The 27343-nt window shown below is 46.0% G+C and overlaps 1 protein-coding gene across 7 annotated transcripts in view; it reads right to left on the bottom strand.

Moving 5' to 3' along the window:
- The window catches only part of TFCP2 (transcription factor CP2), a 40117-nt gene that overhangs the window by 12029 nt on the left and 745 nt on the right, over window positions 1–27343 (bottom strand). For 3 of the 7 annotated variants that reach the window (XM_073319393.2, XM_073319392.2, XM_073319395.2), the window contains exons 2-7: window positions 22602–22655; window positions 6835–6986; window positions 5737–5813; window positions 4924–5029; window positions 4122–4228; window positions 3318–3470 (exon numbers count right to left, since the gene is read on the bottom strand). In XM_073319393.2, coding sequence (XP_073175494.1) covers window positions 3318–3470; window positions 4122–4228; window positions 4924–5029; window positions 5737–5813; window positions 6835–6986; window positions 22602–22655 — 649 coding nt within the window. Of the gene's footprint in view, window positions 1–3317; window positions 3471–4121; window positions 4229–4923; window positions 5030–5736; window positions 5814–6834; window positions 6987–8864; window positions 8985–22601; window positions 22656–27343 lie in introns of all 7 variants that reach the window. The other 4 variants (XM_073319396.2, XM_073319398.2, XM_073319397.2 and 1 more) reach the window with 2 other exon arrangements.

Here is a 27343-nt window from a genome sequence, read left to right on the forward strand (position 1 = left end):
GGCTCCTTGGCATAGACTAGCTGACAATGATCAAGGAAGGGAGATGATGGAGAATTGTTTCAGAGTAGCAGCCGTGTTAGTCTGTATCTGCAAAAAGAAAAGGAGGACTTGTGGCACTTTAGAGACTAACAGATTTATTTGAGCATAAGCTTTCGTGAGCTACAGCTCACTTCATCAGATGCATGCAGTGAATTGGGTTCTGCATGCTAACACCCAGAGTACTTTTTCCAACACTTCGGTATTTCGCAAGGGTGCTGGTATAAGCTCAGTATCAGCAGTGAACTGAAAGGGTCACCAAGTTCTTTTGGCTACAAAGCTCTTCCCTGCAACATTTCACAGACTATTTCAGTTCATCTCTTTTTCCATGCTTGCTTTTAAGCCTTCAAATAACTTGTTTTATCGCACCTCTTGCACTTTGTGAAAGTCCTTGCTAGATTTTCATCTATGTAATCTGGTTAGCGGCGCACACACCCTTTCACAGCTCAGTGTAAGTTGTTAGACAACATAACTCAAGCTGTCTGTAAATGAAGGCTGGAATTCCCGTTCAGGATTCTGAAGAAACTGCCTTCGCATTCGGAGGTTCTTTAATGTGCTTCCCAGGACTATGGCCCTCAGGCCATTTCTGCATTAATGAAATTTGTTCTGGCCCAACTACACCAATATAGTTGCATTGATGCAAACCCCGAATGTAGACGTGCTGCAACAGTGCAAAGCGAGGCCTATACAAGAGTAAGCTGCACAGGTGTAAACCCTGCTACATGTCTACACAAAGGGCAGGTCTACACTTAAAAGCACTTAAGTGAAGACGCTCCTATGCCAGCGGGAGAGCTTCTCTCGTTGGCAGAGTTAATCCACCTCCATGAGAGGCTCTCTAGACAGGGGGTTATGTTGGTATAAATATTTTGCTACCCCTGAACAATGTAGTTAAACTGACATAAGTCTGTAGTGTAGACCTGGCCGGACGGTTTGCAATGACGTAGTTACAATGGTACCAGATTCCTTAACGCAGACATATGGAGCGCCATGCTTTCCCCCAGACTCCTCAAAACCAAGGATCTGAAATGCGAAGCTGGAGTTTCTTTCCTGCCCAAGTGTTAAGCCTGCAGAGCAGATTCCCCTCCCTGGCTTAGAAACAGTGACTAGAGCAACAAGGCCCTTTAAAGAGGACATCAGCTGGTTCAAAACAGAACCTGCGTCCCTGCTCTGCCCCATATTTCAGTTTGGGTCTGTGTCAAGTGTCTCTGCAAAGGTTTGGGAAGACGACCCAAACTCCACACGGGGAAAGACCTGATAAAAGCCCTCACAAGCCACTTTCAAAAACACAGCCACACTGGACTTCTACTCCCACAGTCGATACTACGCCTGTGGGTAAGAATGTCCTGAGAATCTCCTGCAGTGAAAGGATTGCACACAGATTTACCCCAGGCACTGATGTTATCTGCAGCCCAAACAGGGCTTGTGCTACAGCTGCAGTGGCTGTATCTAGTGACAGGTTTCAGATTAACCTGGTTCCATGTAGTCAGGAATCCCTGCCAAGCTCTCAGCCACTCGGAGTTCAAAAGAGTTTCCTGTGATCTCTGTCACCCATCAGCTCTTGAGAGGGAAGGGTTATTTACACTTCAAAATGGGAGCAGCTACTTCCACCAGGAACCCAAACAGAGCATATAAAGATTGCCTGTAGGATAAACAGCTAGAAGTCCTGTTGCAAGGTAACAGCTTTTCACACAGTCAGTAAGAGTGGATGCAACAAGTGCACAAAGATCATGAATCATTCTGACACTAGATGGAGATGCCCCCAGATCTACCTACCAGCCAACCCTTCTGAAAGGGTTTATGCCTCTGTCCTTACATGTACCAGCTTGAAGCCTGGCAAGCAGGACTTTACTTCTGAATAGCTGAGTGGTTCTTCCTCTGTTTTCAAAGGGAATTTGAACTTCTGCACAGCTTCTGTTTCTAACACCAGGAAACATGGCAACAGATGCAAAAAATACCAGAGAGTGGCAATCCTGCTCTTGAGAGTGAGCTGGCCAATAGGCCATCATATCACAGCTCAGGATGCTAGAGGTTACATTTACCTTATATATTTGTACTAAAGTAGCACCCAGAAGACCCAACTGAGATCAGGGTCCCATTGTGCTGGGCACTGTACCAAAGCATAGGCCATGTCTATACGTACAGTGTATGGTGTGGTAAAGACGCTCTGTGCTGATGGGAGAGAGCTCTCCTGTCGGCACTTAAAAAACCCACCTTCGTGCATGGCAAAAGCGATAAGCTTATGAGCTTCCCCTGCTGACACAGAGTTGTGCACGCAAACGATTAGGTTGCTGTAACCTAGGTTGCTCAGGGGGGTGGAATATTCACCCCCCGAGTGACATACGTTTTGCTGACACAGGCTGTAGTGTACACGTAGCCTAGGAAACAGTCCCTGCCCTAAAGCGCTCACAATCTAAACAGGTAAGACAGATCAGAGGTAGGGGGAGAAACAAGCACAGAGAGGTGAAGTGACTCACCCAAAGGCACACAGCAAGTCAGTGGCAGGGTTGGGCCCAGAACCTCTGTTCTCCTCTCCTAGTGCAGCACCCAGGCCACTAGACCAAGCCATTCTGACAGCTCTCTGTGCTGAGCTCCCCTTTGGAGCTGGAAAGGAGCCAGGGAAGTTGCCCAGGGTTTTGCATTATTATGAGGGAGCAAAAATTGTCTAAGACGGTATCACTTGTCACAAACATCCTGGGGGTGCCATCGGTCATCTATTCCAGACCCAAGCAGTTCTGCTGGCAAGCAGCCTTTCCTCTAGGGCTATCCCTAGGCTTTGATCTTTTACCTACCCCCCCACAAAAGTTAAGAACAGATCAGATAGTCACACCCCAGGCTTATGTTGACATTAAACCTCTGATCCGATCCTTACCTCGTATTACATTCACACACTTCACTCATGCCTGCACTAACCCAGGGGCTAGAGAGGGACTAGATTTATAACAAATTTTTTAGCACCTATCCCACAATAACTAGAAGCTAAAACAGAGAAAGCTACCCGAGGGCTCCATATCTTGGCCTAGGAGGGCACAGGCAAAGTCCACTTGGGTGACATTACGTTACTCCCAGCCTACGAGTTTTGCTGCCTATATACTGGTATTTATAGGGAGCCAATCACGACAGGCAAGGAGATACTTCTGTGGCATACAAAGGCAAGGCCCTGTCCCTGCAGTTCATTGAGGCAGCCGAGTCAGCTGGGGGCTGCTCCCCGATTGTTTCACCTGTGGGACGTGTGTGTCTGGTTCTAGCTCTTTAGCAGGATGTGCCCACAGCGCACATGGTACCTTGAAGACTTTAATCTGGCAGCTGGCAGAATGCAGGTGCTCCGTGTACTCCCCATTCTCATTCTCTTTAAAGGTGTCGATCTGGACTCGGAAGGGCACTCCCTTTTCGCCGCCATGTTTTCTCATGGTGAACTCTGTGCTGATACAGTGCACCTGAGGAGAGTCACCCAGGAGGGGCATCATTAGTAACGAGAACATGCCTGGTAAACATTCAAAGCCAAATGTTCCCCCTAAAGTCTCACACTCAGCTGGACACATCCCAGTGAGATGCGTGCAGTGCAGGGCTGAGATGGAAATGCTTCGGATAGCACGAGCATTAAGGCATTAAAGTCATAAACCCCACCCACACTTTTTCCAGTTTATTCCTTCTAGGCCCAAAGGACCAGATTTTCAAATATATTTAGGCACCCACTGGGATTTTCAAAGTGGCTAAGCAAGTTAAGCACTCAAGTCCTACTGATTTCAATAGGAAATTAGCAACTAGCTTACGTGCTTTCAAAAATCCCACTCGGTGCCTAAATACCCTTGACAATTTGGCCCAAATGCACAGGTAATTTCACTGTTTTATAGCTAGTTAGAGGCACTTCCTATTTCATACTGTAACAAGACAATGCCACCCTCATGCATTGCTCTAGGGGGAGCTCTTGTGCAGATCCTCCCCCAGCTCCTGTAAAACCCAGCTGGCTGCTGTTTCTGAGTATTGACCCAGGAAAGAGCCCCTTTTCCTAGGACAACTTCTCCCCTTCCCTGGGTTGCTGCAAAGGAGCAGCAGGAGCTGGGTGTTCCCCGCAACTCCTGTCTTACCTGGATGAACACTGAAGTCCTCTTTGAAGGATCCCAGAGAAACTCCACTGTATTTAGTTGTGTTGGATTTGCCCTGGGGTCAATTATACCCACAGACATCGGGATATCTGTGGAAGCACAACACACACTTGGAGGGCAAGCACAAGGCAGAAAGAGTCCCTGACTCTCTGGATGTATTAGCACTAGGACAGTGACAGAGGCAACGTCTCCATTTCACTTGCCCTGCAGGAACCAGAGCGGAGTGAATTTCTTGAGGAAGTTCAGTGTGCAAGAAATCAAGGGATCGAGGAGTTTGGCTAGAGCTCCACATAGTTCAGGCAGATGCTGTGCAAGCTTCCCCACTCCCAGCCTCGATAATGCACCTCAATCCTAGCCTGCCACGTAGCGGTGGCAAGGGAGACAGAGCACTATGGCAGCCACAGCTTGGTGAAGACGTGTATTACAGTGGTGTGAAGGCTCCTGTTGTGCAGGGGACATGGAACAAGGGATACTGAATGTTTTTAAACCCTTTAATACCTACAATGATGAGTTAGTCACTTTTTTTCCTGAAGGGCTAAGGGCGAGGGAGGTCATATTCAAAACAGAACTGCCAGCTAAAGCCATGAGTCAGTACTAAATGTAATAATTTACCCTCTATTTTAGGAGCAGTAAAGCATTCTTATTCCCTCTTCTTGCCTATAAAATAATTCTTGGGTTACTTAGAGCACAGAAGAGGTTTGGATCAGTGGGAATTGCATCAGTTAAGACAAACTACGTGCAAATCTGTTCTTCATGCCCTATCCGGGCTGCTGCAGGCACTCACCTATATCCAATATCCTGTCCCCGGGCCTGTTCCATCTCCAGCCCTCAAGCTGCTGATGCTCCGTGTATTGCAGCCGCCGGTCATGAAACACCACTCGAAATATACTCTAGAGGGAACAGAGAATCACCGTGTGTCCCGCCCCGCAACCGTCACTAAGCGGCTCAGGCGGTAGGGTTCCCCAGCTCAGTGAAAGAGCAGGGAGGGAGAATACGGGAGATCTAGAGCCATACACAGAAGCTGGAGGGGCAAAAGGAGGAGTTAAACTAGGCCCTGTGAGGTGAGTGACAAGCCACCAAGTCAGCATTTCCTCTCATCCCAGCTCTTCCCTATCAGGGTGCTTGTGGGGAATGGTTCAAAGATCCATCCAAAGATGGAATGAGGTGAAGCATTAGCTGTGGGGGAAAGGGGGTCCTTTTGCACAATACAAAGTTCTTCCTCACCTCTATACCCCACAGGAGATGTGTGTAACCACCACATTCTCTTTTCTTGGCACTGAACTGTCGTACCTTAGTCTGGACCTGAGATCCTCAAGCGTTAACAGCAGATTCTCTGCCAAGGAGGTGGAGGAGTCTAGCTGGCTCAATTTTCCGTAGGGCCTTTGGTTCTGGTGGAGCCTTGGGGAGACCAGTTAAGCCCACACCTGCTGGGGAGCACCTTGTGCAGGTTGGTGGCATTGAGTGCCTGAAAGCACCTATCAATCCCTATGCCCAGAGGACCTTTCCGTGCAGACTGCCTGGTGTTTTGCTGCATTGGCAGGGTGCCCTGTGTGAGGATGTCTGTATAAAAAGGACACTCTCATTCTCGTTCACTTACCTTTACCAGTTTCCCATTTATCTCAGGCAGCTCCCCGATTTTCCTGTTATCTAGCATCCGGATCTCATACGATTGACCTAGGGAAGAGGCCTAACAACCGTTAGCCGCACATGCGTTCTGCTCTTCTGTCACTCTTGTATTAGATGGCAAATTAAATGCCAAAGAAGTGGCAAGAAGTGTAAGTGACATGTTGATCAGGGACTGGATGAACACTGTCCAAGGGAGAGGGCCCTGTCGGGATGTTAGCTCCTGTCCTTCCTTGTGAACCAAGATGTAGCTTTCTAGGAATTGCCCACACTAACAAAGCTCATCTACTTGCAAACTAAGAATATGAGAAGAAACCCATTACGTTGACTTAATTGGGTTACCAGCAGCTATCCTGATCTTTCCAAAATCCCACCTATGGAGGTGATTGGAATTTATAGACTCGGACTGTAAGGTCAGAAGGGACCATCATGATCATCTAGTCTGACCTCCTGCGCATTACAGGCCACAAAACCTCACCCACTCCTCCAAGAGAATACACATGTTGAAGAATTTCCTATCCCCAATAATATGCTTGCTCTAACTTACTTCCTCTTATAGCCAGTCACAAGAACATGTGCTGGCAGCCAGGTGAGCAAAGTCCTAGTAAGGAGAAAGGGGCATGCTTCTGATGCATCAAGTAGGATCAGGAGATGCATCTGTAGCACAGTCTACTTTAGGTTATGAAGATTGTCTATAATGCCTGTAAGATGTAGTGTATTTGTTGCTATAGACACTAACCAGTCCTATGCTAGCCTTGGTCTAAGAACCACAAAGGTTAGCAGTAGATTCTCTGCCAATCAGGCTGGGGAGGGTTGGATGGCTCAGTTTTCCTTAGGACTTTTGGTTCTGGTGGAACCTTGGGGAAACCAGCTAATCCCACACCTGCTGGGGTAGAGAGAAATGAGGTGAAAAGGCCGGAAGCCTCGAAGCAGCTTGGGTTTTAGTACAAAGATGGTTCACATGTGAAGAGTGAAAGTTTTTAAGAGTATGTTATGAAAGTCAGACCCTTAATAAATAAATATATGTGAGCCAATGAGCCGATTTCCACCTGCCCCCACAGAATAGCCTCACCTTGATTGAGATAGGTGAGTGTTTCGTCATGGAGTTTCACTGCAGGGGATGTGGCTGCACACAGAACGTATTGAAAAGGCAGGATCTTGTTTTCGTTGTCGGGAGGCAAACTTGATTCTTCCTGTTTGAATATGGGCAGGGCTAGAACATCACTGCAACAGAGATTTGTCAGTCAGGTTGGTTTTGGCTCCAACTGCACAGAGATGTCAATTTCACACCTCACGCCTCCCTCCATCTAACACCCATCTTCAGCCTGTACAAAAAGGGCATGAAGCAAACTATTCTGAACAGCACCCAAAGACTGATTCTTGCAAGTTTTTTTATTATTATTATCCTCCCTGCCCTTCTAAATACGATCAATTCCCTGCTTCAATCATCATCAGCATGTGGCTTAAATGCAGAGATATCCCCTTTAACAGCAGACCTATTTTACTACCTTTATACCCCATGGCACACAACCAACATTGCAGCGCACATTCTCCAAGATGGGAGGTTGGGTAAGTGAACAGAGACATTAATGTCATACTGCAAAAAATGGCCAGTCACCCTCTTGACCCTCAGGAGCCATAGGTAACCACCTCCACAGCTGCAACATCCACCCGTGCAGCTATCCACAACCCAAACTGGGTCTCCAATTGCACCAGCTTCCAGTGACTGGTTTGTTTTATAAGCTGTGGTGCAAGAGCTCATACCACCAAACTAATTTGTTAACGCTGAGCTTTCATGAGCTTCGAGGGAGCAATCACTGGTAATGCCTCAGCATGCTGCTCCTGGAAAGGTCACTTTGTGCTGATCCCTGTTTAAAACAAGAACTATGTACAGACATATACGTGTATCTCAGGTTGGGCTGATTTAAATCCGATTCCAATCACAGATTAAAAAATCAGCAACCAGGAAACCTCGATTTCAACCCATTTTAATCTTGTTTTGCAGTTGTACTTTTTAATAACTTTCCTAAAGACAAAACTGATTCTCATTGGTTGGTAACCACTACACTGTATTGATTTGTAACTAAATAAAGCCTTCAAACTATATTTGGTAGTTTTTGCTAACCAGGAGAACACCACAAGCTATACACATTTATTAAGCACCTGTGTAGCTTAACATACATTTAAATTTTGAAGTTTTTACATTTTTATAGCATTAGAAAATAAGAAATGCACCATTCACAGTTTACCAACTGATTAGTGTCTAACTTCATTTAGATGGAAATTATATTTTTGGGAGCATTTTTATTTGAATTCTAAACTTGTTTTTATTAATTAAATAAGACTACTTTAAATGTGTTAGATAGGCAAGAAAAAGTTTTATCCAAATATGTTTTGCACTTAAAACAAACTGATTTATTAAACAGAATAAGTATCTGTAGTTAGTGAACTGAATTGTTTCTGATCACCATGTTTTTTAAGATCTTAAAACTAGTAGATCTCATCCTTTCACACCTTGTTTCTAGTCATAGATTGGAAGAGGAAAACAAGCTTCCCTGCTTTTTCAACTCCCAGTTGGTTTCTCAACCAAGAACAAACTAGTCATTGAACTGAACTAGCTGAATAATCCGAAGGGGAGAAAATACTCTCTCTGCACCTGCAGAAGAGGCCACTGCTGCCTACAGCTAGTTTAGCACTCAAACTACCACCAGTTCAGTGAAACTTCAGCACCAAACACATACTGCTTGAATATCATTCGAATAATTAATAGTTTACAGCAAATTTAAAGCTTGAATACAGATTGGCAATTTCAATTTTAAACAGGTTTTCTTTTAAAAAGAAAAGTGTATTTAAATTTATTTTTTTTAAAAAAATAACCGATTTTTATCTATTCTGATTTTTTATTTTAAAACGTATAGCGTACATGCAAAAGGCACGTCCTATAGCAAACCATTAACCTTCACAGAAGTGAGGTATGTCATAGCTCCAGTATCAACTTTGCTCCTTCCATTAGCTCAAAAAGTTAGATAAATTCTTGCTTCTGTGTTCAGTCTGTGCATACAGACAGCTGTCTCCATCGGACAGGCTGAGGACTGAACTCACTTGTCACGCGCCATCACATTTTTCAAGGAAGAATGTGCAGACAGGTCGTAAAGGAGTCGCGCTTGGTCACAAACCACTCCCCAACACGGACATCTGCTGCAGGCAGCATTTTTTCAAAAGCTAGACAGTTTGCTAGGTTACCTTGGGGGTGGGAGGGATGGGAAGGGCAGGGATGATTCACCTGAAGGAAATTCACCTGAAGGGTTTCTTCAGGTATGTTGGCAACAAGAAGAAAGCCAAGGAATGTGTGGGCCCCTTACTGAATGAGGGAGGCAACCTAGTGACAGAGGATGTGGAAAAAGCTAATGTACTCAATGCTTTTTTTGCCTCTGTTTTCACTAACAAGGTCAGCTCCCAGACTGCTGCGCTGGGCATCACAAAATGCGGAAGAGATGGCCAGCCCTCTGTGGAGATAGAGGCGGTTAGGGACTATTTAGAAAAGCTGGACGTGCACAAGTCCATGGGGCCGGACGAGTTGCATCCGAGAGTGCTGAAGGAATTGGCGGCTGTGATTGCAGAGCCACTGGCCATTATCTTTGAAAACTCGTGGCGAACCGGGGAAGTCCCGGATGACTGGAAAAAGGCTAATGTAGTGCCAATCTTTAAAAAAGGGAAGAAGGAAGATCCTGGGAACTACAGGCCAGTCAGCCTCACCTCAGTCCCTGGAAAAATCATGGAGCAGGTCCTCAAAGAATCAATCCTGAAGCACTTGCATGAGAGGAAAGTGATCAGGAACAGCCAGCATGGATTCACCAAGGGAAGGTCATGCCTGACTAATCTAATCGCCTTTTATGATGAGATTACTGGTTCTGTGGATGAAGGGAAAGCAGTGGATGTATTGTTTCTTGACTTTAGCAAAGCTTTTGACACGGTCTCCCATAGTATTCTTGTCAGCAAGTTAAGGAAGTATGGGCTGGATGAATGCACTATAAGGTGGGTAGAAAGCTGGCTAAATTGTCGGGCTCAACGGGTAGTGATCAATGGCTCCATGTCTAGTTGGCAGCCGGTATCAAGTGGAGTGCCCCAAGGGTCGGTCCTGGGGCCGGTTTTATTCAATATCTTCATAAATGATCTGGAAGATGGTGTGGATTGCACTCTCAGCAAATTTGCGGATGATACTAAACTGGGAGGAGTGGTAGATACGCTGGAGGGGAGGGATAGGATACAGAAGGACCTAGACCAATTGGAAGATTGGGCCAAAAGGAATCTGATGAGGTTCAATAAGGATAAGTGCAGGGTCCTGCACTTAGGACGGAAGAACCCAATGCACAGCTACAGACTAGGGACCGAATGGCTAGGCAGCAGTTCTGCAGAAAAGGACCTAGGGGTGACAGTGGACGAGAAGCTGGATATGAGTCAGCAGTGTGCCCTTGTTGCCAAGAAGGCCAATGGCATTTTGGGATGTATAAGTAGGGGCATAGCGAGCAGATCGAGGGACGTGATCGTTCCCCTCTATTCGACATTGGTGAGGCCTCATCTGGAGTACTGTGTCCAGTTTTGGGCCCCACACTTCAAGAAGGATGTGGATAAATTGGAGAGAGTCCAGCGAAGGGCAACAAAAATGATTAGGGGACTGGAACACATGAGTTATGAGGAGAGGCTGAGGGAGCTGGGATTGTTTAGCCTGCAGAAGAGAAGAATGAGGGGGGATTTGATAGCTGCTTTCAACTACCTGAAAGGGGGTTCCAAAGAGGATGGCTCTAGACTGTTCTCAATGGTAGCAGATGACAGAACGAGGAGTAATGGTCTCAAGTTGCAGTGGGGGAGGTTTAGATTGGATATTAGGAAAAACTTTTTCACTAAGAGGGTGGTGAAACACTGGAATGCGTTACCTAGGGAGGTGGTAGAATCTCCTTCCTTAGAGGTTTTTAAGGTCAGGCTTGACAAAGCCCTGGCTGGGATGATTTAACTGGGAATTGGTCCTGCTTTGAGCAGGGGGTTGGACTAGATGACCTTCTGGGGTCCCTTCCAACCCTGATATTCTATGATTCTATGATTCTATGATTCTATTCCCTCAGGGCCTACCGTCTTTGAACCCCTTCTCATCCCTCTCTGCCCCCTCACTGGGAGAGCTGAGTCAAGTCAATCCCTTTCAAATTCAGAGCCATCACTGCTATGTTCAAACAACGAACAGCCAACAAGAGCTATGGTAACATGAATACAACCCCTAGAACGTACTCCTTGGAGCAGGGACCACGCCTGAGTTTGTAGAGCACCTAGCACAAAGCCCCAATCTGGATCTACTGGGAGCACTCAACAATATAAATGCTGCACAACAAATCACCAACCCATCTTCGCCAACTAGCCAGCCATGTGAGTGAATGGTACCATCATGCTTGTGGGAGCTTTGGACATTTGTAGAGTCCTGCGCGGAGACAAAATTTGTACCCACATCCGATCCACAAACATGGTCCACGGATATAAAGAAGATCTCTGCAGATTTGCAGGGCTCTAGGCATTTGAACTCCTACATCTAGGCAAGCAAGCATGTCCAGGAGTCACTAGAAGAGAAGATCCTCCCACCGAGCTGCCATGGAGATGGAGCAGCTTTTATGGAATTGAGGATGGCAACCCAACCAGACATTCCTTCGTATTAGAAATAACGGGCAGATTTTTCCACAGTAACGATAATCAATCTTTGGAACAAATTACCAAGGGTTGTGGTGGATTCTCCATCACAAGAAATTTCAAAAACCAAGAACTGATGTTTTTTCAAAGAGATAGCTGTGCTTGAACCAAAGCATATTGAACCTGAAGCAGGAATTAATTTACAGAGAAATCCTATGGCCTTTGTTACACAGGTGGTCAGACTAAACCAACACAATGGTTCCTTTTGACCTTAAAAAGGAAACAAAAAACAAAACTACAGCACCTTGCATTAGCTAGTGACATTTCTCAGCACCCTTAACTCCAATAGAGAAGATTTAAACTCCAATTAGTAGAAATTACCAGTAAATCATTATTAGACCATCGATTTCTACACCTCATTTGTCACTGGCCGTTTACAAATCTGGTTTGCCTCAGATGCCACTGCGAGGGGCTGGGTCATTGAAGGGTCTAAAGCAACATGCGCTAGTGACCTTTTCCAACAGTACCACAACATATCATCCGGGTACATCACTGACCTGTCAGATTTACAATAAGCCAGGGATTCCCCCCCCCCCAAAAAAAAACAATAATAATTTCAAGTAGGACCCCAGAAGGGATACCAAGGTAAGTATCCCAAGTCCCAATGAATTTAAACAGGCCAACTCCCTATGGCAGTGGTTTTCAAACTGCGAGTCACCACCCAGTACTGGGTCGTGGAATGGAAGGCACTGGGTCATGGCGGCTCTGGTCAGCACCGCCGACCGGGTCGTTGAAAGTCCTGCCAGTAGCACTGCCTGGCTAAGGCAGGCTAGTCCCTACCTGTTCTGACACCACACTGCGCCCTGGAAGTGGGCAGCAGCAGCTCCTGATGTGTGTGTGGGGGGGGAACACATGGGGCTCTGCGTGTTGCCCCCACCTCGAGCACCGGCTCCGCACTCCGGTTCCCGGCCAACAGGAGATGAGGGGGGAGGGGTCACGGTGCCTGCAGGCGAGAGCAGCTAGGAGCTGGACCTGCTGCTAGCTGCTTCCAGGATGCAGTGTGGTCCATGGTGCCATGACAGGCAGGAAATCTGCCTCAACACCCCTGCTGTGTCACTGACTGGGAGCTGCCCGAGATAAGCCCGTGCCCCAATCCCCTGCCCCAGCCCTGAGCACCCCCTAAAGCCGGAGCCCTCCCTGCACCCCAAATCCCTCATCCCCAGCCCCACCCCAGAGCCTGCACCAGCCCAGAGCCCCAGCCCACACCCTGAACCCCTCATTCCTGGCCCTACCCCGCAGCCCTCACCCCAGCTCTGTTGGGTCATGGGCATCAACCATTTTCTTCAACTGGGTCTCCAGAAAAAAAGTTTGAAAATCGCTGCCCTAAGGCCTTGTCAGCACACAAAAGGTGTATCACTTTAACTGCAGGTTTCAGAGGAGCAGCCGTGTCAGTCTGTATTCGCAAAAAGAAAAGCAGGACTTGTGGCCCCTTAGAGACGAACCCATTTATTTGAGCATGAGCTTTCGTGAGCTACAGCCCACTTCGTCGGATGCATCCAGTAGAAAATACAGTGAGGAGATTTAGATACACACACAACATGAAAGGGTGTTATCGTACACACTGTAAGGAGAGTGAACTCCAGCAGCATATGTGCCCCTAGCAGGGATGCAGTTATGCTGCTATCAAAGTGCTGGTAAACTGGTATAGCTTACTCCCTTTCCCACATGGGAATAAGCTATATTGGTAAAACTGCATTCACACTAGGGGTTGTACTGGTAGAATTATCGTCAGTTGGTGTGTGGTGTGGGGGGGAAATACGCCCTTAATGGAAAGAGTTCTACCACTACAAAAACCTGGGGTGTAAACCAGGCTTTCAGCACTTCTAGAAAATCCCAGCGGATGTCGCTAAAAGTCTCTCAGACTTCATCAGCGGTCCATAGCACTGACAGGAGGGGCGCTCTGGAGACCTGGTTTCAGAATCTGATACAGCGCTTTGCTGGAGAAGCCTGACCATTCTTTGCCAATACGTGACTGTTACTGACACACACACACACCATGGTGCATTCGAGGTGGAGGGCGCTGAAGTGCAGCTATAACGGTGGGACTTTTTTTTTTTAAATGAAAAGACGTTTCCCCCCTTCAGTTCAGTTCTGCCACTCAAGCCCTCCGCCAAACACCAGCTGCCCACCATGCGATACACTGGTATCTCCAGGAATAGCACCTTACAGAGGAGATACTGCAATTGAGGCAGCAGCTGCTCAAAGCCTTGTCTATACGGAGTCCTCAACCAGCATAGCTAGTGCAGAATAAACTGTTCTGGAACAGTACCAAGTGGGGAATACTTCATTCTGGCAAAAAAAAAAAAAAAAAAAAAAGTCACGCATTCCACAATAGCTCTTCCAGAAAATGTCCTTGCATAGGCAGGGCTCAAGAAAGAATGTTCTATGGGTCAGAGGAAGTCAAGTCTTACCAAACAATGAAAGAAGCAGAGCTCTGCTCACAAGACGGGGCGGCAGTGTTGCATAAACAGACAAACCCGTCACACCTAGCACTGGATGAGACAAGGGAATTTTAACTTGCTAGATTAGCAAAGTAACCAGAAACTACTTTGCCCCTAAGGGTAAGACTGAATGGAATGCGAGGCCCTATTCAGACTAAGGTCACCAATACCATTACAAACATGGGGGGGGAAATAGTCTAGACAGTTCAGAGCGAACAACCACCACATACACACGCACACACAGAGAGTCCATTTCCTGGTTAAGCAAAGTATTTTGGGTATTAAAATATATGTCACATTCACACAGACAAACTTGGGGATGAGAGTTTTTCCAGTGTAAAAATCTTGGATGGATTGCCCTTATTTGCTTCTCTCCTTTGTCCATTATTTGAATTCCAGAAATGCCTAGCTATCCAACCGAGGTCAAGGCCCCTCACTGTACTAGGCATTGTATAAACACATAGTAAGACAGTCCCTGCCCCAGAGAATTTACAATCTAAACAGACAAGATAAAGGTTGGGGTGGATTGGGGGAAACTGAGGCAGAAAGAAGAGAAGTGACTTGCTCAGGGTCGCACAGTCAATGTCAGAGCCAAGATGAAAACTAAGGTTGTCTCAGACCCACGCCAATGCCCACTGGGCCACACGGCAGCTCATCTGTAGAAGCCCCACTGTCAGATGCACCTCTTCCTTTGAATTAAGTTGTATTTGAGAGTTTCCAAAACTTTGCTTCCATGCAAATATTGAGACCGTGCAATGGCTCACACACTTTCCTTATGCCTTGGGGGATGCAACAGTTTTTATTATTTAATGCTTCTTTCCAGTTTGCCTAGCATGCTGTTGACCACAAACATGAAACACACACGCCACCTCTTAGCACAGACTTCCTACCTTGGCTGGAGGATGATTACGTTGGGCACAAACAAATCCCACATTAAGAGATTGCAGCTGTAGCATACAAAGCTAGTGAAATCAAAATAAACCCAAGGCAAAGCCCAGCCATTTGCATCGGTCCAGCTCAGTGTCCTGTATCTCATCTCCAGTGCACTATGTGAATCTATCATCTGATGCTACTGTAACTTTTGTCCAGTCTACAGTTCAAGAACACCAGAATTTGTACCCTAGGGAACAATCCTGCACTGGCAGGGAGACAGCTCAAATAATTTAAGTTACTGACAAATTTGACAAGCCACGAACCTATGCAAGTCAAAGTGCCTTCTCCACGATAACATTACATTTGAGACCAGTGACAAAAAAAGTCTATGCATACAGCCGTAGTTAAACCTCCTTTCGGTCTCCCAGTACATCTCCTCTTATCTCTGCATCTCAGCTTACAACTTCTTTGAGGCAGACTGTTTGGTTCTCATGTACGTAGTGTCGCTGTAGCGGCGTCGGTCCCAGGATATTAGAGACAAGGTGGGTGAGGTAATATCTTTTGTTGGACCAACGTCTGTGGGTGAGAGAGACAAGCTTTTGATCTTACACAGAGCTCTACTTTATTTGTTTCTCATACCGCAATGAGCACGTCAGCTCTTAGAAATATCTACAGCCTTAGCTCAAATAAATTGGTTAGTCTCTAAGGTGCCACAAGTACTCCTTTTCTTCTTAGAGGGAAGTCATTGTACTTAACAGAACACAGGTGTGGAGGCCAACAAGCTAGCTTGTTTTAACACAGGGCTTGGTAAATTTATTATTGGGATTGTATGATGGGGTTGCCTGCGATAAGCAGGGGACTCAACTCAGTGAGCCAGGAGGTTCCTTCCGATCATATGTAACATTGTACTTTTCAAAGAGTCTGAAACCCAGATACTCAAAAGGTATTTCAGGCACCTAACTCCTACTGATTTCAATTGGAGTTAGGCACCTAAATCCCTCTGAGGATCTGGGCCTGAGAGTTGAGTTACTTCTTTTTTTAAAAAAATGTCACTAATCCAATTTAACAGTCAGTGTTACTTATTAGTGGAACAGGAGATTTTGGGGACGATGTGTTGCTTTCAGGAGATAAGCTCTGATTGTTTTGAACCATCCTATCTCAGGTTTGGTCATGTGGCAGGTTGTAAGATAGGAGACTTTTTGACAGGTTTCAGTGGTAGCCTGTTAGTCTGTACCAGCAAAAAAAAAAAAAAAAAAAAAAGTGTCCATGTGGCACCTTAGAGACTAACAAATTTATTTGGTTTCAGAGTAGCAGCCGTGTTAGTCTGTATTTGCAAAAAGAAAAGGAGGACTTGTGGCACCTTAGAAACTAAAATTTATTTGAGCATAAGCTTTCGTGAGCTACAGCTCACTTCATCGGATGCATTTAGGGCAGAAGCTTTCGTGAGCTAGAGTTTCACCCTGTGCCCTGTTGACAAAAACGGAGCCTGGAGGAGGAGTGAAGGAACATTGTGGCATACATTTCCACCATGCCCAACACACACAGATCGATGTCGGTGGGGGCTGCCCTGCTCTAGAGCAGAGATTTTAACACCACTGCAGACCTTGCTTTGGAGAGGCTGAGAAATTTTCCACCACACTGGGAGTTCATTTAAAAACAGTTTAAAAGCACATTAAGTTTTGCTTGACACCCCTTTCAACTACTTTACTTTTCAACTACTTTAGGGGAACGTAGGGGGTATGGGGAAGAAAGGTAGAGAAGGAGGGTTAAGCCAGACCCTTAAAGGTCAACATGTTTTTTGTTGGTTTTTTTTTTGCTGAACATTAAGTCTGCTGAGGGAGAACTGGACTAGTCAAACATTTACCATTTTGCCCCCTGAGCAAAGTTTTAACCCTTTGATTTCAGGAGATGAAATATTCATGGGCTCCCCTCCCCCCCAAAATGCTGCAAAAGTAACCAGTCGCCATCTGATTCCATCATTATCATAACAGGAAGTGGCTGCTTTTAAAGAGAGAAACCCATGCAGAAGGCAAGTTGGGCAGTTGCTGGCTGCAGCCACCCCTCACTGTAAGATGCATTGACATCTTATCTTTATTTCTTTTAAATGCCCTGATTTCTATCATCCATTCTACATGCATCACCATCCCTGCCTTCCACTAGATGTTCACATACTACAGAGTCAAGGGCCATGTAGCAAAGTATATAGTTAGACATCCACAGTCCATTTTGGTCAATTTCACAGTCATAGGATTTTAAAAATTGTAAATTTCATTATTTTAGCTATTTAAATCTGAAATTTCACAGTGTTGTAATTGTAGAGGTCCTGACCCAAAAAGAAGTTCGGGGGGGGGGGGGTGTCACAAGGTTATTGTGGGGAGGGGTTGCGGTACTGCTACCCTTCCTTCTGCACTGTCACCGCTGCCTTCAGAGCTGGGCAGCTGGAGAGCGGTGGCTGCTGGCCGGGAGCCCAGCTCTGAAGGCAGAGCCGCAGCCAGCAGCAGCGCAGAAGGAAGGATGGCGTGGTACGGCACTGTGACCCACACTTCTGCACCGCTGCTGGCGGGGCGCTGCCTTCAGAGCTGGACACCCAACCAACAGCCGCCGTTCGTCAGCTGCCCAGATCTGAAGGCAATGTAGAAGTAAGGGTGGCAATACCGCACCTCCCCTAAAATAACCTTGAGGCCACCCCCCCCCAGGGTCAGGGCCCCCCGTTTGAGAAATGCTGGTCTTCCCGTGAAATCTACACAGTACAGGGTAAAAGCGGACAAAAGACCAGATTTCCCGGGGGGGGGAGACCAGATTTCTGTGATGAGTTTTTTATGGCCGTGAATTTGGTATGGCCCTATATGTATAGATTACATATTTCTGCTACAGACCAACAGCTACAAGCCCATCTCTTGGTGCCAAGAGTCAGCCCTACAGCATGAGACCGCAGAAGCTTGCAGCTCATTAAACCCCAAAGGATGACAATTTTAGGGAAGCAAATAATATTTAACGATGCCAGTCAACTATGGAACTAACTTGGGCAGGTGCCTATTTGTTCATGGACTCACACTCCTAGTAAGTGCATCAGGGGAGAACTGAAAACAGGAATATACCAAACACCAATAGAACATACATACTAACCCTCACATTGAAACAAAGTAGAAAGACAATGAAAGGTACTTAGTATCACTAGAAAGCCAAGGGGATGGGGGAGCAGCACCAGGGAAAAACAGAGCCAGGAACATGCACAAGACATTACAGTAAATTCTTAGATTTTAGGGGCTCTCTCACACCCAGTGTATATAAGAAACTTATGCCACATCATCATCAACTGTTGGATATATTGCTGTGGCAGACATCTGCCCCCACACAACCAGCTAGACATACCAGGGAGACGCCTGGGTGCTGGAAACACAGCATTACTGCATCAAGGAATGTGCAAGAGAATTTACACAATTGGGCATGTTACATAATCCAGTTAAAAGACTTGGTTTGATGTTTCTCTGCAGAACGGACAGATGAAGAACCGATCTTTGCTATAGCTCAGGCATCCCATTAGAAAACAGTGATGGCTATTTTTCCTACAGAAAGATACCCTGAGCTAGAATTCCCCTGGATGCAACCATCCTACCTTGAGAACACCAGCCTTACCACTACATAACGAACATCCAGTCATCACTGCATTAGAACAGATGGAAAACATCTGGAGTTCTATGTAACAACTTGGAACTAACATCAGGTTAAGAGACAGTAAAGCAGTTCGCTGTTACGTCACAGACTGCTTTTCACAGCACCAAATATTTAGCAAGTCTATAATAGCTACAGATCCGATTTAGCAGCTGACAAAGCTGTTAGGACCCCAGCTATTTGGGGCCCTACTTAACCTGGACTCTGAATTTCTGTTAGAAATATTACACATCCCAACAGGTGCTACACAGAGTCAGTTCTGGACCACTGTACTGCCATATTGGTAGAATTAGTCTAATCAAGCACAGAATTCCTAGTTACCCACTTGTTAGCTAAGTGTAAAACAAGCAATACATCACTACCAAAGATAAGTGCGCTCTCTAATAGCTACTAACAAGGCTGTATAGGTTACAGAAGCACAGCTCCTTCTGAGCCTTTGATTACTAACTGAACATACAGACAGGCATTCTGGTCCAGTGATCATACTGATATAGTTAACTGCATGGAGTTATCCTCACTAGAAAGATCACAAACAGCATCCAAAGAAAGCAATTTTCTTCATCTCTCAGTCACAGCAGTCATGGATTATGTTAAGAGCCCCTAGGCTGGGAGTTCTAATCATTTAAAGGCCATTACGTTCCTGTGCTATGCAACCCGGGTAGTAGAGTCAGCTTTACATGTTGTATGGTGTAATAAAAAGTTTAAATATTTATAGGAATGGTATCATTAAGACAGCCAGAGCTTAAAGAGCTCAACAGGTCCTCAAAAATGCTTGGACTCACAACTAGCATCTCCAGTGGAAACTCTTAATGACTTACCAAGAGATAGCAAGAGGTTGTGACCTCATGTGTTATCTCCAGCCTTCTTTAAGACACAGTACACTGCCAAGTCCCATCTTCTCATGCTCTGACCTTTCATGTCACCATTCATCTGCTCAGTTCAGGAAGATGATGAGTTGTAAGTTTTATTTTGGTAAAATCGAGAAGCTCTAACACAGAGGTTCTCAAACTGTGCTCCGGACCCGTCAGGGGGTTGCAAGGTTATTACATGTGGGGTCACGAGCTGTCAGCCTCCACTCCAAACCCCGCTTTGCCTCCTGCATTTATAATGGAGTTAAACATATTTTAAAAAGTGTTTTTAATTTATAACGGGGGGTTGCACTCAGAGGCTTCCTATGTGAAAGGGGTCACCAGTACAAAAGTTTGAGAACCACTACTCTAACATACAATTATATTCCCCATTAGCCAATTTATACTTCCCATTAACGGCTCCTAGACAACTAGTGATTCACAACTGAGACCCTCTTGTACAGTTGACAGAGTCAAACAAGCAACAAAGAGTTCCAGGAATTCTTCAAAGGGAAATGTATGGTCAGTTACTAATGAAATCTTTCAAAGCTGTCTCTGACCTCTTAAGAACTGCTTTGTTATATAAAGCTACCAGTAACACCAATGATTGCATCCACTAGCAAAACCATAGAAATGTTCAGCTGAAAGGGACAATCTCAGGCAGTCATCTAGGCCTTCCATCCCCTTGCTTCAAGGCAGGATTTAGTATACCTAGAAATACATCCTCTGATCCTATACTGCAGAATGTCCATAAGGTAAAGCCAAGACTGTCCATCTCCGAGGGTGAAGATCATCTCCACACCCACCTACCAATGTACATTCCCAGGGTAGCATGGTGCCTCTTCCATAGTGAGATTAAAGAGCAACTGAAAACCACAAGGAGTGGTGGAGGGGAAAAACGACCACAAGCGAGGAAACAAAATGGCCATGGAAGTCTTTCCTCCCTGTGACTGGCGTGTGGAACTGCCATGACACAGGAGAAAATGTCAGATGTCAGGAAGGCATTTACCTACATTGGGACAGGCACTATTTATGTTCAGCTTAGGTCAACAAATGTCAGGGAAAGAGAGTTAGGTTTCAGGAGGCCAACAGAGTTCAGACCTAAGGCATGGAATGCTTTCCACGGAGGAGAAGGGAGTTGAGTTTGCTTAAGTCAATTACTATTACGTGGTATGAAAACTTTTTGGTGTTTAAATGCTCTTTACCCTGGAGTTGTAGGTAATATTTCAGTAGCAGAGCTCTGCCTCTGGTTGGTGCGTGTTGCTGGGAGGGTATGGAAGAGCCAGGTATTCTGGGTAGCTATTTCCTGGGGAAAACTCCATTCAGACTGCTGGTATTCAGCACTATTGCCCTGCTTTTATCAAGTGTACAGCTGAGTTTACAGAGGAAGGAGAAGACAAGCCATTTCACCAAGGTCATTTTACAAGTTAAGGATGTAAAATCAGCCCCCCCCCCCCCACATTTCTTTGCAAGCTAACCGAAGCCGCCTTTATGGAATGCAAGCTCTGAAATGCAGCCAACAGGGTTTCACTTGAATATATTAATTTATCTGCGTTTCTGTTTTGGAAAAAACACCTGCTATTACAAGGGAGGGGGCCTGCCTGCACTGCCAGATTACAAGAGCTGAAACGTAGTCACAGAGTTTGGTTCCGGAGCCTCATGTCCAGCCTCTTTTCACTCTGGCTGACAAATTAGGTTTAGAACCTAATCCGATGAAGTGAGCTGTAGCTCACGAAAGCTTATGCTCAAATAAATTGGTTAGTCTCTAAGGTGCCACAAGTCCTCCTTTTCTTTTTGCAAATACAGACTAACACGGCTGTTACTCTGAAATAGGTTCAGACCCGTCTGTTTGGAAACTACATCACAATTTGGATATGACTCCATAAACCGAGCAGCATGATGACAAAGCACATAAACCAAAGGCACGCATCTGAACTGAACAGAAAGAGGAGGATGACTGGGGATTATAAAGGAAGTAGTAGTAATAGCAGGACGTGGCACCAAGAGAGCACAACCAAGGCAAAGAGCTCCATTATGCTCCTAACAGCACAAACCCATAGCGAGAGAGAATCTCTGCCTCCAGATTTTTACAATTTAAATAGATAAGACAGACAGAGGGGCGGGAGGGGGAAAAGGGGCCCAGAGAAGGGAAGTGACTTTTCCAAGGTCGCACTGCAAGTCAGTAATGGAGGCAAAACCAGAACCCAGCTCCCAGACCAGCACTCTAGCCACTGGACCACGCTGTATCTCATCTGGGCATCGTCAGACCTGATCCTGTAACGCTGGAGTTCTACATTCTTGTGGACACCTCCAATTTGTCTACAATTCAGAATAGCCATTTATGTTCCTTCACAGATGGGAGGGTGGGAATAGTCCTACGAAGTCCACTATCTGAAGGGGGATAAGACACAGACAATACTCCACTTTCAATATGGGCAAGATACACTGCTGCCCACCCTCTGACATGTAGGAAGTATAAGCCTGTCACTCCCAATTCTCAAACCCCTATCCTGGCTGGCTGTTCATTCCAGGAGCCAGCTCAAAGTCTGTCATTCTTAAAATGCTCTGTGCACTTGCTCAGCTGACTTCACAGCCCTCAGGCCCAATTCTCCACCGCACCACGCCTTGTACCATTGTTTCCACCACTGAAGTGCAAGACATTACCAGGTCAGATCAGCAGCACTTTGCACTGGTGCCACAAGATGCAGGGCAATGGAGTCAGGCCCCTTGCCGCCCCCACTCCCCAATCTCATCCATCTCCACCAGCTATCTAGGCTCGGCCTTCCTTGTGCACTGCAGGGGAGTGTTGGTGCCAGAACATTCCTGCCACTTAGGACAGGATTCCTCTATCTCACTTCAAGTTTTAACTGAAAACATCTCCCCATTTGCTAACACCTCTCCATTTCTCTCCCTCTCAGTCACTCTGAATACTAAACAACAGTAGGTAGCTCAGACCTAGCGTTTTTGCAAAAATAAAATAAGCGAAGTGTTAGTTTGTAAGTCTGAAGCCCAAACTTATGGCAAAGAGCTACAGCAAACCTGACCAGTCTATTTTCACTGCTTGCATTTCCTCTCAGGAGGAGACAGGTCATTTAGCTCTGAAACACTTGATAATAGCTAGGAAAGTGGGAGTGCTGTAACTGCTGCTTATTATGTTCATCACAAATTATCTGTTTGCTTTGCGTTCCATGTCTGTCTGTTGTAATCCCCTTGATGTTGCATCATGACTTTGCCTGTAAGCTCTTTGGGTTAGGAAGCATCTTTCAGTTATGTACCTGTGTAGCTGATAGCTCAAAGGGGTTCTGAGCCTGGACTGTGGTCTGTAGGCACTATGGGAATACAAATTAATATAAATAAATAATAAGCCACACTCACCAACTAATGTTACCTCGTTGTAAGGTTGGTTTTGGGGGTTTTTTTTGGATTGCGGTAGCACCTAGGAGCCGCAGCCATGGATAAGAACCCCATTACACCAGGCGCTGTACAAACAGAACAAAGACAGTCCCTGCGCCAAAGAACTTACAATCTAATTTTAATATTTGAAGGCGTTATCAGTAAAATAGTTAAAGGAGTTGGTTTTAAGAGTTATATATGATAAACGTGAGCGTGTCCCGGATGCTTGAAACAGAGCAGGTACCGTTTGCACGTAAGACACGCCACAAGAATAAGTTGGTGTTGTATAGCCTTGATAGTAGTCTCAGTCATACACCCAGAGGCAACCAGGAGAAGGCTCTAGCTATCCCCATCACCTGGTTAAATAAAAGACCAGGCCTGAACAGTAACAGCTGCTATTTAACACCATCTGTCCCCTAAAGGAGATGAAGTACCAGAAAGCAAGGAGCCCTTCACTGCTTGTTGACAATGGACTAAGGCAGTGGTTCTCCACCTATTACCATTGTGGGCTGCATATGCAGCTGTGTGTGTTATGTGGGCTCCATCCACACAATATATATACTACCAGTATGGACCTGAGGATGTCACATAGGCTGCAGCTGTGTGCTGATTGGCCGCAAGCGGCCCACTGCCACGGGGTGAGAACCACTGGATTAAGGGCATGTCAACACATACAGTGCATACCTCTCCCGTCAGCAGAATAAAACCACCTCCGAGAGCGGCGGTAGCTATGGGAGAACTTCTCCCCCCAGCATGGCGCTGGCCACACCAACGCTTAGGTCAGTGTAATTTATGTCGCTATGGGGGAGGGTGGTTTATTCACGCCCCTGAGGAATATAAATTATGCCGACAAACTGTAGTGTGTTAGATTAACGCGAGCCTGTTGCATTTAAAGCACCTTGGCATTTGCACACGTCCTCCTCCAGGAAATGTCATTTAACTTTTAGCACATTTCAAACTCCACCTTATGTGTCCCCTGCTTGAACTTTTCACAGTGCACCTCTACCCAATGGGATGGTTTAAATGCTGGCATTAAGATGGCAACAACTTAGTGGTGGTGAAGTTTCATGTCAACCTATCCTGGGAGAAGCTCTTCCTGGAGAAAAAAAAAAGTTTGCTTTCCCCCTCCTCCCTCTCTCCTTTTGCTCTCTTCTGGCCAGTTCTCCTCAAAATACAAACATGTCCTTGAAACCGTGGACACTGCCAATTATTGCCCCATCTCTCCCCACCTCACAATCCTCTCCTCAAACTCTATCCTGGGTGTCCTGCCAGTCTGGCTTCCTCCATTTTCACTTCTCCAAAACCGCTCTCATCAAGTTTCCTGCTCCACCGTCAGCTTCCTTCAGTTCCCGGCTGCTTATGACACCACTGATCACACACAGTTCCTTTAAATCTTGTCCTGTCTTCTCCTCCCATCTCTCTGATTAGCCCTTCAGGGTCACATTCAAATGGTCCGCCTCATCTCTGTCACTCTGTGGGCAGTGTTTCGACAGGACTTCATCCTTGGCCCACTCATATCCCATTACGCCCGCCCTCTGGGTGATTGCTTCCACTGACAGTTTTGATCACGATCTTTCCACAGGTGACTCCACTCTACCTCTCCAGTCCTGACCCATCTCCCTCCACCCTACACCACCCCTTGGCCTGTCTCTCCAACATCCCCTCCCAGAGGTTAAGTTTAAGGTGGCCAAACTCCGGAACTTTCCTGCCAAGCTGTCTCCCCCATCACTGTCGGCAACTCCACCATCCTCCCAGGCACTCGTGTCTGTAATCAAGAGACATCTTGCACCCCTCCCCTCCATTGTATTTCAAACCAGCTTTGTTTTGATTCAGCTTCAGTTGATTAGGATTGACCGAAAGAAGCCCGGTTTCAGTCGAAACAGGAATGTACACACACACACACTTTTTCACCAGTTTAAAATAAAAATCACACCTTAAGTTAAACCAGTGCAACTTTCTCATGCAGACCAACCCTAAGATCTCTAGAATGCCTCTTTGCCCATACACTGACCACAACACCCCCTTAACTAAACCTCTCCACTGGCTCCCCCTGTTCCATCACCAACCTGCCCATCAAGGTCCCTCACAGTTCCGCGCCTCCCTGCCACTGCCTTACTGTAATGTCCTCCTGTCCATCTCCTCCATGGGGCTAAAAAGTGCCAGATTCATTTGCACCTTCTTCCATGCCACCCCTTATCCATGACATGATACGAGCTCGGATACTGCACTTTTCATCTGTAGATCTCAAAGCGCTTTATTAAGTATTATGCCTTCCCGACAAGTGAGGCCACCACCCTCATCATCTTCAGATCACCTCTCAATGCCACATCAAGTCAGCCAGTCAATAACGGCTGGAGAGACAGAGGGAAATAGGTGGTACTTTATATATTTGAATTATTGGGCGGGGGAGGGGAAACAGACTGCCAACCTATATGTGTCTATTAAATTCTCCCTGACACTGCATGTCATATGTCATCTTTGATTGCAAGGGTGATGACCACCACACCAGGGATTGAACTGAGGACCTCTAGAGCTGAAAGCATGAGCTGCTATAGCTTAGCTGGGGCTGTGACCGTCTCTTATCCCCTACAGATCAGGTACAGAGAGGGACCAAGGAGACACTCAGCAGTGGGTTAACACAAACTCTTCTAAGCAAGAACAGGTCAGTACAGTGTCCAGCACAATGAGGTCCTGATCCTGAGCAGGGCTGTTGGTCACAATCATAATACAAGTATTAATTAGGCACTTTAATATTAACCGTATGATCCTTAAACTCCCTCCCAGCCCCCAGTGCAAAGTAGGGAAAGCGACTTCCCCCGAGGCCACAGAAAGGAAGAGAGCCAGAATCTCAGAGAAGCGTAGATTCCAAGGCCAGAAAGGAACACTGTGATTAGTCAGACCATGAGCACAACACAGGGCACAGAATGTCCCCTAAATAATTCCTGGACCAGATGTTTTAAGAAAAACATCCAATCTTGCTGTAAAATTGAGAATCCACCACAACCCTTCGTAAACGGTTCCAGTGGTTAATTAGCCTCACGGTCAAAATTTTACACCTTATTTCCAGCCTGCTTCAGCTTCCAGCCACTGGACCATATTAGATTCTTCTTCGCTAGACTGAAGAACCCATTATTAAATATTCGTTCCCCATGTAGATACTTATAGGCTGTAATCAAGTCACCCTTTAACCTTCTCTTTGTTAAGTGAAAGAGAATGAGCTCTTTGAGACTATCACTACAAGGGCTCATCTATACTTGAAAAGCTGTACAGGTCAGTGTAGCCATGACCTACACCAATGGGAAGAGTTCCAAGAGGTGGCAGCTAGGTCAACAGAAGAATTCTTCTGTCAACCTAGCCCTGTCTACACCGAAGGTTTAGCTACATCCCTTAGGGGTGTGAATTTTTCACACCTCAAGAGACATAGCCATGCTGATGTAATTTTCCTGCGTAGACCAACCCTAAGGCAGGTTTTCTAATCCTTTATTCATTTTCGTGGCTCTTCTCTGAACCGTCTCCACTTCATCAACCTCCTTCTTGAATTAAAGTATTAAGATACTAATGCCTGCACTCAGATCACAGAGAGCTGAAGGTGCTTCTCCTACCCCTTGGGCATGATTATTCGGGGCAAGATTAAGGAAGAGAGACTCTTGGCCTGATTAGTTGACGGAGCATAGAACAAAGAAGCATGGAACAGGCTCTCCTAATCAGCAACAGATGGGAGGCACAGGATTTAGACTATATCTACACTAGGGCAAAACTTATGTTGCTCAGGGGTGTGAATATTCCCCCGGAGCGACATAAATTACATTGCAATAAGCATTCATGTGCACAGTGCTATGTTGGTGGGAGAGCTGCTTCCGCCAACATAACTTATGCCGCTCACTGAGGTGGTTTGTTTATGCCCACGGAAGAGCTCTCTCCAGTCAGTATATAGCATCTTCACCAGACATGTTGTAGCTGTATTAGAACAGTACAGCAGCACTGTATGCATATACATACCCTAAGTCTGGATGATTTATCCATAACTTGACAACAGCAGGAGGACAAATTCCAGAGGAATGGATTTGCTATATCCCCTTTAGCTGAACAGTCCATACCACCTGAGAACCTGCCTCCCACCATGGCCAATACCTGATTTTTAGAGGGGGTGAACTGCCCCAAATCTAACCAGCTGTGCAACGCTGAAAGGCAGGTGTTGTAAATTCTTCCTGACCCTGAGTTTAGATGATGCTCTCAAGCACAGAGTCCCCATTACTCCCATTTTAGGATTTACAAAACTCATAAAACTATCCTTCTTGACTGTTGAGTTCTGTGGCTAAATTTTAACTCTGACTCCCAGCAACCACTAACTCCTCAAGCCAACTTCATGAAGGGAGTGACACACTTTCATCTTGTTTCTAAATTCTACCTTATCTTCGCGTTTTATACTGCTGTCCAAATCTCCCAGCCACTGGTTTCACTTCATCTTTCATATTCAAAAATGCAGCATGCAGAGCAAACAAGGGGGAAGGTGTCCTCCCGTTACTTACATTACTCCCATTACGGATCACAACTGAAGACAGGATACTGCACTAAATGGCCCCTTGATCTGCTCCAACCTAGTGATGGCTTCAATCAGCCCACC

The sequence above is a fragment of the Lepidochelys kempii genome, chromosome 20 (genome assembly GCF_965140285.1).
Source record: "Lepidochelys kempii isolate rLepKem1 chromosome 20, rLepKem1.hap1, whole genome shotgun sequence".
Classification (NCBI taxonomy): domain Eukaryota; kingdom Metazoa; phylum Chordata; order Testudines; family Cheloniidae; genus Lepidochelys; species Lepidochelys kempii.